Below are 13707 nucleotides of genomic sequence, written 5' to 3' on the forward strand. Positions count from 1 at the left end.
ACTCATTATCATTTATAAATAAATAATTATCTTAAATTTTACCTTTTTTAGTCGGTTGTGCGTAAAAAAGTTCACCCCATTGATAAAGCTTTAGACCACTTCGACGATTTTTATAAGCAAGTTTTTAAAAAACAATGGCCTTCGATAAGGGAGGGTTTGCTAGCAAAGCCAAAATATGTTGCTGTTATTAATAATTTCGGAGATTGCGAGGAAACCATGTCCAAACTTGAACTTAGTGGAGCTCTAAATATGAGGACGTTATTTAATCTTGAAAAGGACTATATGAAGGAAGAATTACGGGAAAATTCAAACAAGCAATTATTAAAACAAATAATGAATCTTGATAAGCAACTGGAAAAACAGGCAAGGCAATCGAAAAAGACAGAGGAGAAACCAAGTGAAAAAATTGAAAATACGAAAAATTATTCATTAGAAGCTTCATTAGAGCATGCAGAGTTAGATCACTTAAGAATAGTAGATTCAAAAAACGCCTTATCTACAGAGATTCTTAATGAATTCGTGCCAGCCACTAAAATAAAAGGTAAAGAAGACTTTATTCCTGAATCGACTTATTACCAAATGTTCGATAGCACTGCTTCTTCACAAGTTAAGATAGAAAAAGACTATAATCTAAATTTTCCAGACAACCTTAATGTATATTGCTATGAAATGGATAACTATAACGATTTTGAACCAGTGAAAAAAAGTTCAACCGGTGTGTCAAATTATTATCTAATGGATGGTGGTTCAATACTACCGGTTTTAGCTTTGGATCTTAAACCCGGTTCTAAAGTATTAGATATGTGTGCCGCACCGGGTGGTAAAAGCCTACTAGCTATACAAACATTGTATCCTGAATTAGTGGTATCAAATGATCTATCAAACTCCAGAGTTAACAGGATTCAGAGTGTTTTTAACCAGTTTTTATACGACTTTAATGAAAAATGGCTAGACACAGAAAAAATAAGACTCCAAAATTCTGATGCTCGCTTTATAGAAGACCTGTATTATGATAGGATTCTTGTGGATGTTCCTTGTACAACAGATAGACATTCTTTGAAAGAAAACGACAATAATATATTCAAACCTTCCAGAATAAAAGAAAGGTTGAAACTGCCCGAATTGCAAGCGGAATTATTGTTTAATGCTCTAAGAATTGTTAAACCTGGAGGAGTAGTTGTATATTCCACTTGTTCTCTAAGCCCTATACAGAATGATGGTGTTGTATCTATGGCACTGAGAAGAATTTGGGAGGAAACAAAGTTTAATATTGTAGTGAAGTAAATTATCTTTTTGATTTATGTGTTGTTTTATTAATTTGTTTATATTCTAGGGACTTATCTATAGCCTTACTGCAAGGAAGGAATGTTTATAATATTGCTAAAAGAGATACAGTTAAATTAGGACATCTGGTTTTACCTTCTATGAAACAAAATTATGGACCTACATATTTTTGTAAATTAAAAAAAATTGAATAATTTTTTAATATTGTAGTTTTATTGAGTTCATATTGAACTCACATTTTACATTTTTTTAATTTTAGTATGGCATATGATCGACAAAACATGGCATTAACAGAAGTCAACTTTCAAGGTAACTTTGTTTTTTTTTCTTCATCAGAAAAAAATTTTCTGATGAAGTGTGCTTTGTTTGATGACAGATAAATAATTCGTGTGAGACTTTGAATAAGGTGTGAGATTTTTTTTTAGATTTTTTTTAACTGTCAAGTCCAATAAAGAATTTGAATTACCTGCAGCAGTTTAAAAACAGATGTAAAGTAGGGCGCGTTCACCATTTTGTGATGAAATAAGTGTTTTAAACAATTTTAAGTAGGTATCAATAAAAATGAATATTATTAGTTAAAGTTTCTTTTATAAAGAAAGCAAGCAATTTTATTATTAATATAGATTACCAAATTTTTCTTAGTTGGCTAATAATGATTATCATCTCTGTGTGACAAGTAATTTGTCAATGTCTGTAAAAAAATATTTTTTTAAGAAATATTAAATCTTGTTAAAAATTTGCAACCTCACAAACTAGACTAGTCAACATGTTTTAGTATATTTTTTCGCATACAGAGTTGCTCTAAAAATTTTGAATTGACTTGCGAAATGGCGTAATTCTTCAATATAAGTAAAAATATAAATAAAAATGTTGTCTAAAAAATAGTAACAATTAATAATAACTAATATGTTAAAGCTGACTTTTGCAGTATAACTTAAACCAATTTTGGCCCATAAAAATTGAGCAACTAACCAAATATGAGCAACAAAATAAGATATACGAGATATACAAAATATCATGTGAATGTGAGAAATTTTATAGAGAAAGATTTATAACTTGTTTCATTTATCTATGGATTTATCAACGTTCATGGGACACAGGACATAGAATAGATTTTAGCAATGCCAAAATTAGAATTAAGTAGGCTATAATAGAAATTGATGATTGATATGGTTATCACATCTAAATTCATATACCTAGGTACAGAAATGTTAAGCTCTTTGATCTTACCTCATTGTTGCCTCATTGGATAGAATCACATATTTCAGAGACCCATAGACCAATGTCATAAATGACATTTTTAGGAAAATTTAGATTCAAACTGTGTCATCTTCTATTTTAAATGGTTTTCCACCCATTTTATGCAGATATTATATTGCTAAAGACTGTCCCACGAGAGCATACAAGACATTCAGTTTTGCCTGTCATTTTAATTCTTAGGGAAATTGTATATCTGTGGGTTTTTGGATGGTCGAAATCATAGCCGACTTCTTGAATACGTTTGAACATCAACTGTTTTAAAGAATAATAATTTAGATACTTAATCTCTTGAGACCACCGCAATTTCTTTAAAAACTTCTTATTAAAGTAAGAATTTCGTTTCGAGTCACGTCTTAACGCTTTGCCACTCAGTCGCATCTTGTGTTCTGGTTGTTAAATTGGGCGAAAACCAACGAAAAAGTGTAAATTGCACGCGGTGTTAATTTGTTAAGGCGGGCAAAAGTTACGCATTAATTGGCTTCTATTATAATTAAAGATCCGAATTAGTTTGGGTTCGTTAGTGCCGCATAAAAATATGGAACAAATACGTGATCTTAACGAACATGTTCTAAGTACTTAATTGCATACATGTTCTCCAAAATAATTGTTATAATTCGCACTATAAATATCATCAACAGCCAGATGCTAGTATACGATCGAAAAAAAAGACGTCAAGATGGCTGGAGAATGACAATGTGACAATCTATGATCATTTTGGCGAGGTCAAGCCCTATAATGCTTGTTATTATTTTTATATTGGATAAAAATTATTTCTAAATGGTGTAGCTTGAGTAAATAGCTTTATAATGTCTTTGGTAAATAGCTATATATGTAACAAGTTGCAAAATGAATGTGTTTTAAGCACGGGACGCAAAATTGTCCAACGAGGCGAAATCCGCGAGTTGGACAATGCGTCGAATGCTTAAAACACTCTTTTCGCATCGAATTTCATACAAGATTTTTTGTGAAAGCGGATAATTTGAGATTTTCATGCCATTATTATTATCTATTTTTAAACATTTTTTAAAATGTTCTATACGACTTATATGATGAATGATGTATTATAGAATAGACTGCTTTTCCTGTATATATAGATATTATATAATTACAAATAATAAATGAATATTTAAGTAATATCTTTTTCCGAACAGTCTGTTATAACTAGACCAGTAATTAATGTTTTTGTGCCTTCTCTAATGGTATGGTAACAAATAACAGTTTTTCAAATACGCTATTAAGTTTTCAGACCATATGGATGGACGATTTGTTACGTAGCTATAACAGAAATATGTTTAAAAGGAATTTCTGATTATGGTAATGTCGACATGTTCCAAGCATCATTAATTTTCTACTAAAAACAGTTTTACTGTCACGATTTTTGCCTAAAGTATTTGTTTAAAGAAAAAATGTGACAAAAATTCAACAACGTTAAAAAACTTCTAAATCTAACAACTATGAAAACTAAAATCGACAACTATGAAACTATGATCCCTTCCCCGACACAAACGGTACATTGTGAGACAGGAAATTGTAGAGAGAAACAAGCCCTATAACATAGGATACAATATTTTAATGAACAGTGCTTTCCATAAAATCAATAAAATGAAAAATATACGAAATAATATGCACGTACTGATTTCTTTCGAAAATCGACAACTATGAAACTATAAACCCTTCCCAGATACAAACGGTACATTGTGAGACAGGAAATTGTAGAGAGAAACAAGCCCTATAACATAGGATACAACATTTTAATGAACAGTGCTTTCCATAAAATCAATAAAATGAAAAATATACGAAATAATATGCACGTACTGATTTCTTTCGAAAATCGACAACTATAAAACTATGAACCCTTCCCGGACACAAACGGTACATTGTGAGACAGGAAATTGTAGAGAGAAGCAAGCCCTATAACATAGGATACAACATTTTAATGAACAGTGGTTTCCATAAAATCAATAAAATGAAAAATATACGAAATAATATGCACCTACTGATTTCTTTCGAAAATCGACAACTATAAAACTATGAACCCTTCCCGGACACAAACGGTACATTGTGAGACAGGAAATTGTAGAGAGAAGCAAGCCCTATAACATAGGATACAACATTTTAATGAACAGTGCTTTCCATAAAATCAATAAAATGAAAAATATACGAAATAATATGCACGTACTAATTTCTTTCGAAAATCGACAACTATAAAACTATGAACCCTTCCCGGACACAAACGGTACATTGTGAGACAGGAAATTGTAGAGAGAAGCAAGCCCTATAACATAGGATACAACATTTTAATGAACAGTGGTTTCCATAAAATCAATAAAATGAAAAATATACGAAATAATATGCACCTACTGATTTCTTTCGAAAATCGACAACTATAAAACTATGAACCCTTCCCGGACACAAACGGTACATTGTGAGACAGGAAATTGTAGAGAGAAGCAAGCCCTATAACATAGGATACAACATTTTTCTGAACAGTGGTTTCTATAAAATCAATAAAATGAAAAATATACGAAATAATATACATGTACCTACTGATTTCTTTCAAAAATCGACAACTATGAAACTATGATCCCTTCCCTGACACAAACGGTACATTGTGAGACAGGAAATTGTAGAGAGAAACAAGCCCTATAACATATGATACAACATTTTAATGAACAGTGCTTTCCATAAAATCAATAAAATGAAAAATATACGAAAAAATATACATGTACTGATTTCTTTCGAAAATCGACAACTATAAAACTATGAACCCTTCCCGGACACAAACGGTACATTGTGAGACAGGAAATTGTAGAGAGAAGCAAGCCCTATAACATAGGATACAACATTTTTCTGAACAGTGGTTTCCATAAAATCAATAAAATGAAAAATATACGAAATAATATACATGTACCTACTGATTTCTTTCAAAAATCGACAACTATGAAACTATGATCCCTTCCCGGACACAAACGGTACATTGTGAGACAGGAAATTGTAGAGAGAAACAAGCCCTATATCATAGGATACAACATTTTAATGAACAGTGCTTTCCATAAAATCAATAAAATGAAAAATATACGAAATAATATACTTCTGATGTCCATGGCCATTTTAAAGGCTACTGTGACGCTGTTTTTTTTTTGCTCGTGAGGTATTTTTGTTACATTACACAGCCATTCGATAAGCGTAATTTATTTAACACCCTGTATAATAAATTCACTTTTACATTTTCTTGTGCCTTCACATAAAATCGAGTTTTTTGATGCTGCATATTTTTTGTGGATACTATATCAATTAAAGCTCTATACAAAATTGAAAGTATCGAAGACAATGCATAAAATGAAAGTTTACGGAATAAATTTTCCATATTTTGTTCTCCTAACAAGATGTGTTAAAAAAATATCAATAAACTAGAATAAAAACTAATAGAATAATTAATTTTCTCAACAAAGAACACGAAAACCATGGAGATGAAACAAAAAACGTCTCGTTATTGAATCTGCTCAAGAATAATAATGTTATTATGTTCTTTAAACGGAGTGTAACATTATTTAAATTTTATTTTCTATGACAGAATAATGTTGGAAAGTGTATCGAATCACATTTGATGAGGGAAGTGATGGAAAAAGCAAGAGGAAAAATCTTTTTCAATTTTGCTTGGCTGATTTGTTTTATATGTTAAACGATAGTGATTTATATACAGGGTGGGTCTTAAATAAGTGCAAAAATTTTTAGGGGTAGTATATTTCGACCCCAGGAAACACGATTATGAGATTTCTTTCGCGAAAAAAAATTGAAATTTTTTGTGGAATTTTTTGAAAAATTATTTTTAGTTTTCTTTAGTTTTTAGTTAAAAAACATAATTTCTTGAAAATATGTCAACATAATTTACAAGAAAGAAAACCCAGAAAAGATCCAGCACTCAAAATTTAAGCAAAAAACATTTTTTTGGAAATTTTCAAAATAAAATAACTCGATTATTTTGAACTTATATGAAAAACGGTAGAGAGAAAATATGTTTCTTTTACCAGCCTTGAAAATATTTGCACTTATTTAAGACTCACCCTGTATAATTATGGTGAAATGTGATTCAAAGTATAATCTTCCGATATAATAATTCCAGCAAGTAATAATAATTGTTTCTTACTAAAGTTAGACGACTTTCACCCAACTTAACACCCTGTATAGTTAACATAGAACACCCACTGCAGCATTTTAAGACATACCATACGATAAAAAAAATGGCGTCAAAGACGGCTGGGAATAGGCGTTCCTTGGCCCGTACTCTTCGTTATTTTTTAATGGAGCTTACTGCCAGCTGGATTTAAGAAGGATATGTAATTTATTTTCATGTTAAGTAAAAATGATTTTTAAATGCTATAGTTTAAAATTCGAAAAGAAAATATTTTTTGGAAATAAATGTGTCCTTTTTTAATCTTTCCATAATTAGCGTTAATTTTTGAAGTTTTCTGTGAATTATTAGTAGAGATTGACCTCACCAAAATTATCATCGATTGTCATTCCCCTGCTGTCTTTGACGCTTTTTTTTTTCGATCATAGGGTATTTTAAGTTTCTCAAATATTTATAAATAATTGTACAAATTGTCACTTATTTATTGCTCCTTGTTTATTCTGGAATACAAGCATCAATTATTTCCTTTAATCTGGACTTTTTTATTTGTTCATAGCGTATTAAAAGAAATTGAGAAGAACTGTATAAAATGCATTTTGATCTAGAACAGTGCGGTTTTACAATTTAACCCATATTTCGATGTCCGGCTGTTTGTTTAGGTCGGTTGACGTAGAAAGCAAGAAAAATTATGTATAACGCTGATGTCACAAAAAAAGAAGTGGCAATATTGCAACTTTTTTGCATTCATCGTCCATCATTAAAATGCACGTCTCAATGAATGCTCGATTAGGGATGGCTGTTTTGGCTGTTTTATTAAAGAAATATCGATATGATATATCGTTTTGATTTGCTTCTTTTGCCGATACCCCGGATTTCTTCTTTAGAGCTGGTCAGGTATGCAGGATGCAAGAAAACCGCCTACCGAAATCTCTTTTTTACGGTGATGTTGTAGACGGTAAGAACCCATATAGCACGTCCAAATGAAATTACATTTCTACAAGGGAAACACATGCGAAACAACATATGTTAAAGTGAACCTAAGTGTTCATCTAGTTCTAACATGTACATATGAGATACACGCAGGTTTATATTGATAGAATTGTGTGATACAGTGTTTACTAGTTACCATATGCACTCAAGATTCTAAAGAGTTTTTTGTAACGTGACAAATAATTATTAAAATGATGAAATCTGACGTCGGTATATGAGACATACAATGTATAAGTCAAATGTATGTGTGATACTTCGTATCATAGTTGTGCCTATAGTACACACCTTGTAAAAATGTGACGTATACACATAATATAAATATCTATATAGACCATAGACTTAAAATAAAATATAGACTACACTATTTACATCTCAACGCGGACAAACAACCTTTTTTGTACACATGTTTACTTCTGGGTACAGTCGACCGAGCCTTCCTCATCCAGCCTATGTTGTCACGTCTTTAATATTATCAATATTTTTTTTCTTGTTATACACATATATTGAGATATTAATACTACAGTTTAATAAAGTAGGTTTTAATATTCCATAGATGTATTAAATAGTCCTTATACTACTAAATTATAAGTTGGATACTGTTTAAAAAGGATAAGTTCTTTACAATATGACAACACCGATTAGAGGCGAGGGAGCCTATTCATTCATTTATTACCTTGTAGTACGCGTCGCACGTGTGCGGTAAAGCTTTGTTGCCGCTATGTTCCCGGCTGTATTAACGCATTTTCTTAGCTTGTAGTCCTTAAGTGTTTATTTTATTGACTTTTTCTGTTCAAGAACTATAAAATATGGTTCGCCAGTGCCAAATTTGCAAGAAAAATTTGACTTAAATAATTCATTTAAGTCTTGAAACTCTCAATTTACCCATTAGGAGTCAATGGCGTTGTTGTAGAAAGGCGCTTATTTAGATAATATTTTAGTAAAATGTAAAATCTGAATTTTTTCTCTTAAATTACGTTGTTTACTTACTTACATTGTAACAGAATCATAATTATAACCCTGTTAATAATTAATAATGTTTTTATTAAAAATATATTCCGGTTTATTCTAAAATTATCTTTAGAATCTAAGATAACATACTAGAATTTTAAAATGATATTACATTATGAAACAATATTTTTTAATATACCGGGTCGTCTCAAAAGTGGCTCACCCCTATAACTTTTTTTATTTTTTCAGATAAAAAACACAGATTTGTATGTTAGTAGGTATATGACATAAATTAGGATTTATTGACGTATTCAATTGTTTTTGGTCTCTTCCTGTTTCACCGATATGATTACATCTTGATTTTTAAAGGCACCCTCGGTATATTGCTACTTTATTCGATAGAAAATGACACTCTGAATAGAATGACATATCATATGTCAACTTTTGACATTGTCGCTTAAAAACAAATCGTATTTTAAATTTCAATCCGGGGTGCCATGGTGTTGTTAAAAACACTAAGTTTTAATCAAGGAGCCTTGGAAAAATAATTTTGATCGTCTAATAGGTTTCGTGTCTTGTCTAGGCCGGTTAAAAGATGTACAAATCGTATTTTTAATCATACATATGTCAATTTTTCAAATGGAACAAGGGTGACTCATTAGCATATTTGGAAAAAGCATTTTTTTATGAATATATTGATACCACACACTTGGTATTTCGAGTCAAATTGTCGTTATGAACCGCGTGTTACAATTACAATTAAACCATATGCGAAAATGTCAAAAGTTGACATATGATATTTCATTCTATTCAGAGTGTCATTTTCTATCGAATAAAGTAGAAATATACCGAGGGTGCCGTTTAAAAATTAAAAGTTATAGTCATTTCCGGTGACACAGGAAGTGACCAAAAACAATTGAATGCGTCAATCAATCCTAATTTATTTCATATACTAACATACTAAATCTTGTTTTTTTATTTGAAAATATAAAAAAATTATGGGGATGAGCCACTTTTGAGGCGCACCCGGTATAATAAAGACAGTACCGAGTTAAATAAATGTAGTTTTTATTTTATCCACTTCCTATCACCTTCCTTGCTTTAATGGAACAGATTTATGTTTTCTCTAATTTACATAATAAGTCATCACTTAACTAGAAAAAAAATTACAACAATCATTTTTTTTTCTCTCCCTGTCGCCGATTCTATTATATCTGTGGAATAGATCCGGTTTTGATTAATATTAGGGGTTGTAAATGTTTGACTAAAATTAATAATTTATTATTAATTTCAAAAATTACGTAATTTCGATTATAAAATTTCTTCTATAACGTGTATTTTATTATGTTTATCCTTTTCGGACTCTAAGACGTTTTTTCTAAACTTTTATGTAAAAAACCTGTCCTAAATCTTAATAAAATATAAAAACGTTTAAATACGATATATTTTTAATTTACTTATAGCTTCATTAAAATAAAAAAATTACCCGGCTATGATACGGAGAGTTCAGGTGTACTTGAGAAACGAAAGACAGTGTTGTGTTTTTCGGCAGAGTCGTCAGGGAACGACCGTTACGACAGAGACAACCTATCTATCGCTCGTGTCGCACTCGTTATAACCTAAAACAATAACACAACAATAACAAGACAGTGTCTGACCGCATGTTCCAGCTATTTATGAATGAGATGCTCAGTCTATATTTTATTTTAAGTCTATGATATAGACACTTTGTAATAGTGTACTGTTGTGTCTACATTCTAGCATGAAATGAAGGTGTGCGCATGCGCGGATAGCCTCAGCGTAGACACACCGACCAACTGTATCTTGTATGTCAATGTGTCCTCTCTCCTTTCTCCTTTCTAGGAGTGGTATATGTTAGCAGCCATTATTGTTTTATCATTCGGAAGCTCCCCATACAGCACATCCAAATGAAATTACGTTTCTACAAGGGAGATATATGAGAAACCAAATATGTTAAAGTGAACCTAAGTGTTCATTTAGTTCTAGCATATACATATGAGATACACGCAGGTTTATATTGATAGAATTGTGTGATACAGTGTTTACTAGTTGTACACCGTATGCGCTCAAGATTCTAAAGAGTTTTTTGTAACGTAACAAATAATTATTAAAATGATGAAATCTGACGTCGGTATATGAGATATACAATATATAAGTGATATGTATGTGTGATATACTTGGTATCATAGTTGTGCCTATAGTACACACCTTGTAAAAATGTGACGTATACACATAATGTAAATATCTATATAGACACTTTGTAATAGCGTACTGTTGTGTCTACATTCTAGCATGAAATGAAGGTGTGCGCACGCGCGGATAGCATCAGCGTAGACACACCGACCAAGTGTATCTTATGTGTCCTCTCTCTCTACTTTCTCCTTTCTAGGAGTAGTATGTGTTAGCAGCCATTATTGTTTTATCATTCGGAAGCTCTATATAAATGTTCTGTTTGTGTATAGTTTAAAAGGGATTTTAAGTTAAGTACACGTTTTTAATTACTTTGTTACACCTTCCTAAGAGTATTATTAATATTATAGCAGCGACTCTTCCCTTACTCGATACCCAATTTACCAAATTTTGACTTCAATGAATGAAAACTCCAAATATTCTCGTATAATGATAAAGATAGGTTAGCTGAGTTAGCTCTGCGATATATTTTTTTTAAATTTGGAAATAATAAAAATCTAAATGGACCAGAGAAAGAAAGATTTAAACACTTCAAAGAACTTCTTACACTGATATTCGGTAAGTTATTGATGGATCAATATACAGATATGTTTAATATTCAATAATCAGTTTCATATAAAATTTAAGAGTGAGATTGTTAATTTGGAAATAAAATACGACAAAGTCCAACAGAGTGCTCGATGAATGAGTATGCTAATAAACCAACTGCTTGGAGGAAAAAGAGGAGAAAAAAATGACTAAACGAGGTCCACCAAATCGTGACGATATACCAGTGTTTACCATTTTAGTATGTTGTTATACTAGGTACTTATATTTTTAATACATTTTGATACAAATTCTGTTCTTTTACAGTGTTTTCTTACTTCTGGTTTCTGCAGTGTAAATAATAATTATTATTGTGTTATTTGCGATATTGCGTTTCATGATATAAAGAAATATAAGAATTTTATTTTTTAACCACTTAATCCATTTTATGGAAGAAAAATGGTACATTTAATACAAAACAAAAATGGAACAATTTTAAGGCTACTTCTCTTGAACTTACGATCGAGATACTTTTGGAAAATACAAAGTTTTGCCTTCATAATTTTCGTTCTAAAAAGATATAATTGGTATCATTGAATAAATATTTCTTAAAAAGAACGAAAAGTTAGGCATCAAAACTTGTATTATTTCCTAAATTCGTTCATATGAAGTAGTTTTATCTAGCACAAGATGTATATACGAAGCAAAATACATACGTATATACGCGGTAGTCACAAATGCAATGTAAACAGAGTTTAAACGTAATACACAAGCACTGTGTATCCCTTACTTTGTGTATACGTAAATGCTTCACTGTGGCTACATTGTGAGGCGGACGTTTAACCTTTGTGCGTACGTGTTGAACTACAACAATCTTTGTTGTTCTTGTTGAGGCGCTGCTAATCCTGTGCTGAATTTCTGAGTCGATATTGGCCTTTTCCGAAATCAAACTGCCGAGCTAATTGAATTCCGCTACATATTCCAATAGTTCTTCTCCGATTTTTATAGCATTACTGTGATCTTCCGGGGGAGTGCACATGATTCTAGTAGTTTTATTGATGTTCAGCTTAAGTCACAAAGCCTAATATGCCGAGGTTTTTCTTGTAATTGACGTTTCATTTCTTGTAATTGCTGTAACGTTTTTGCAACTAGAGCGCAGTCATCAGCGTATTGAAGTTCTGTAATGAATTTTGTTCGTGTTTATGCCCTGAGTTTTTTTATGTTGAACAGACCTATCTGTACCAAATTCCTCTTTCCTGCAGTTTGATGTCCACTATAATGGAGAGCGCTGCCATGAATATGTTGAATAGGAGAGTTAGCGCCTCTCCTGCTTAATACTTTTTTGACGTTTGGAAAAAGAACATTTTTTTATAAGTTTTATAACATGTCTAATTAAATTTGGATGAAAGGAATAATGCTGGTTACTGTAGATAATTTTCTCATGGAAAATACGCTAATAAAAAGGATTTTTAGGCAAAAAAGTCAAAAGGACAATAAAGAACTGTCCTTTTGAAAAAAGCCCAGGTGGCAATCCTATTACCCAGCCGTATTTGACGCTGTTTTTTTATCATAGGGTACTTTAAGTTTCTCAAATATTTTTGTATAAATTGTCTCTTGTTTATTGTCCGTTGTTTATTCTGGAATACATCTTAATACCTATTCCTCTTTCCTGTAGTTTGCTGTCCACTATAATGGAGAGTGCTGCCATGAATATGTTGAATAGGAGAGGCGCTAAAACATATCTTTGTTTAACTCCTGTTTTTGTTAGGAAGGCATCCCTCAGTGATCCATGTACAAAGTAGTTTATTTTTTGCATAGCAACTGTTAAGATTGCCTTATATCTATCAAAAATAGTAGATAAAATAGTACTTTAATCGCAAGGGTAGATCATAGACAAACAAATAAAAAGAGACTGGCAAATTAAATGGCAAAGAGAGGGACAACGTTCCCGTAGCGCAACTCAGAACGCAAAATTTGGTTCTATTTATGTTGATCTACGCGTTGCGTCTATTGGGCCCACTATCTCATTCTAATATAACAAGAGAGAAAGAAGCTGCCATATAAAACGTAAATTGTAAATAGAAATTAGAACAATCGCCTTTCGTTTTCGTCATCATGACAACCAAGATGACAACATCATGACAATTCGTCATGTTTGTTAATTTTTCTTTTGGTGATTTACCTATTTTTCTAAACTCTTCATTTTACTGATTTATGAATATGGATAGGGAACAAATTAATGTGTTCCATATAGGTATTTATATTTTGTTACTTATAATTTTAAGTTATACTATTTGTTATTTTATTTGCTGCAGGAGCCAGTATCATCTATTTTCTATAAGTATTGGTGCCCCCTT

At 31.3% G+C, this 13707-nt stretch overlaps 1 protein-coding gene across 1 annotated transcript in view; it reads left to right on the forward strand.

The window, feature by feature from the left end:
- Nucleotides 1-1511, forward strand: part of LOC115882629 (5-methylcytosine rRNA methyltransferase NSUN4-like) — a 2158-nt gene extending 647 nt beyond the window's left edge. The window contains exons 2-3 of the mRNA XM_030900821.1: nucleotides 52-1280; nucleotides 1334-1511. Of these exons, the coding sequence (XP_030756681.1) occupies nucleotides 52-1280; nucleotides 1334-1478 (1374 nt within the window). The 3' untranslated portion in view covers nucleotides 1479-1511. The remainder of the gene's footprint in view (nucleotides 1-51; nucleotides 1281-1333) is intronic.
- The last annotated feature ends 12196 nt before the right edge of the window (nucleotides 1512-13707 follow it).

Source organism: Sitophilus oryzae, unplaced genomic scaffold (genome assembly GCF_002938485.1).
Source record: "Sitophilus oryzae breed Bouriz unplaced genomic scaffold, Soryzae_2.0 scaffold_178_pilon_pilon, whole genome shotgun sequence".
Classification (NCBI taxonomy): domain Eukaryota; kingdom Metazoa; phylum Arthropoda; class Insecta; order Coleoptera; family Curculionidae; genus Sitophilus; species Sitophilus oryzae.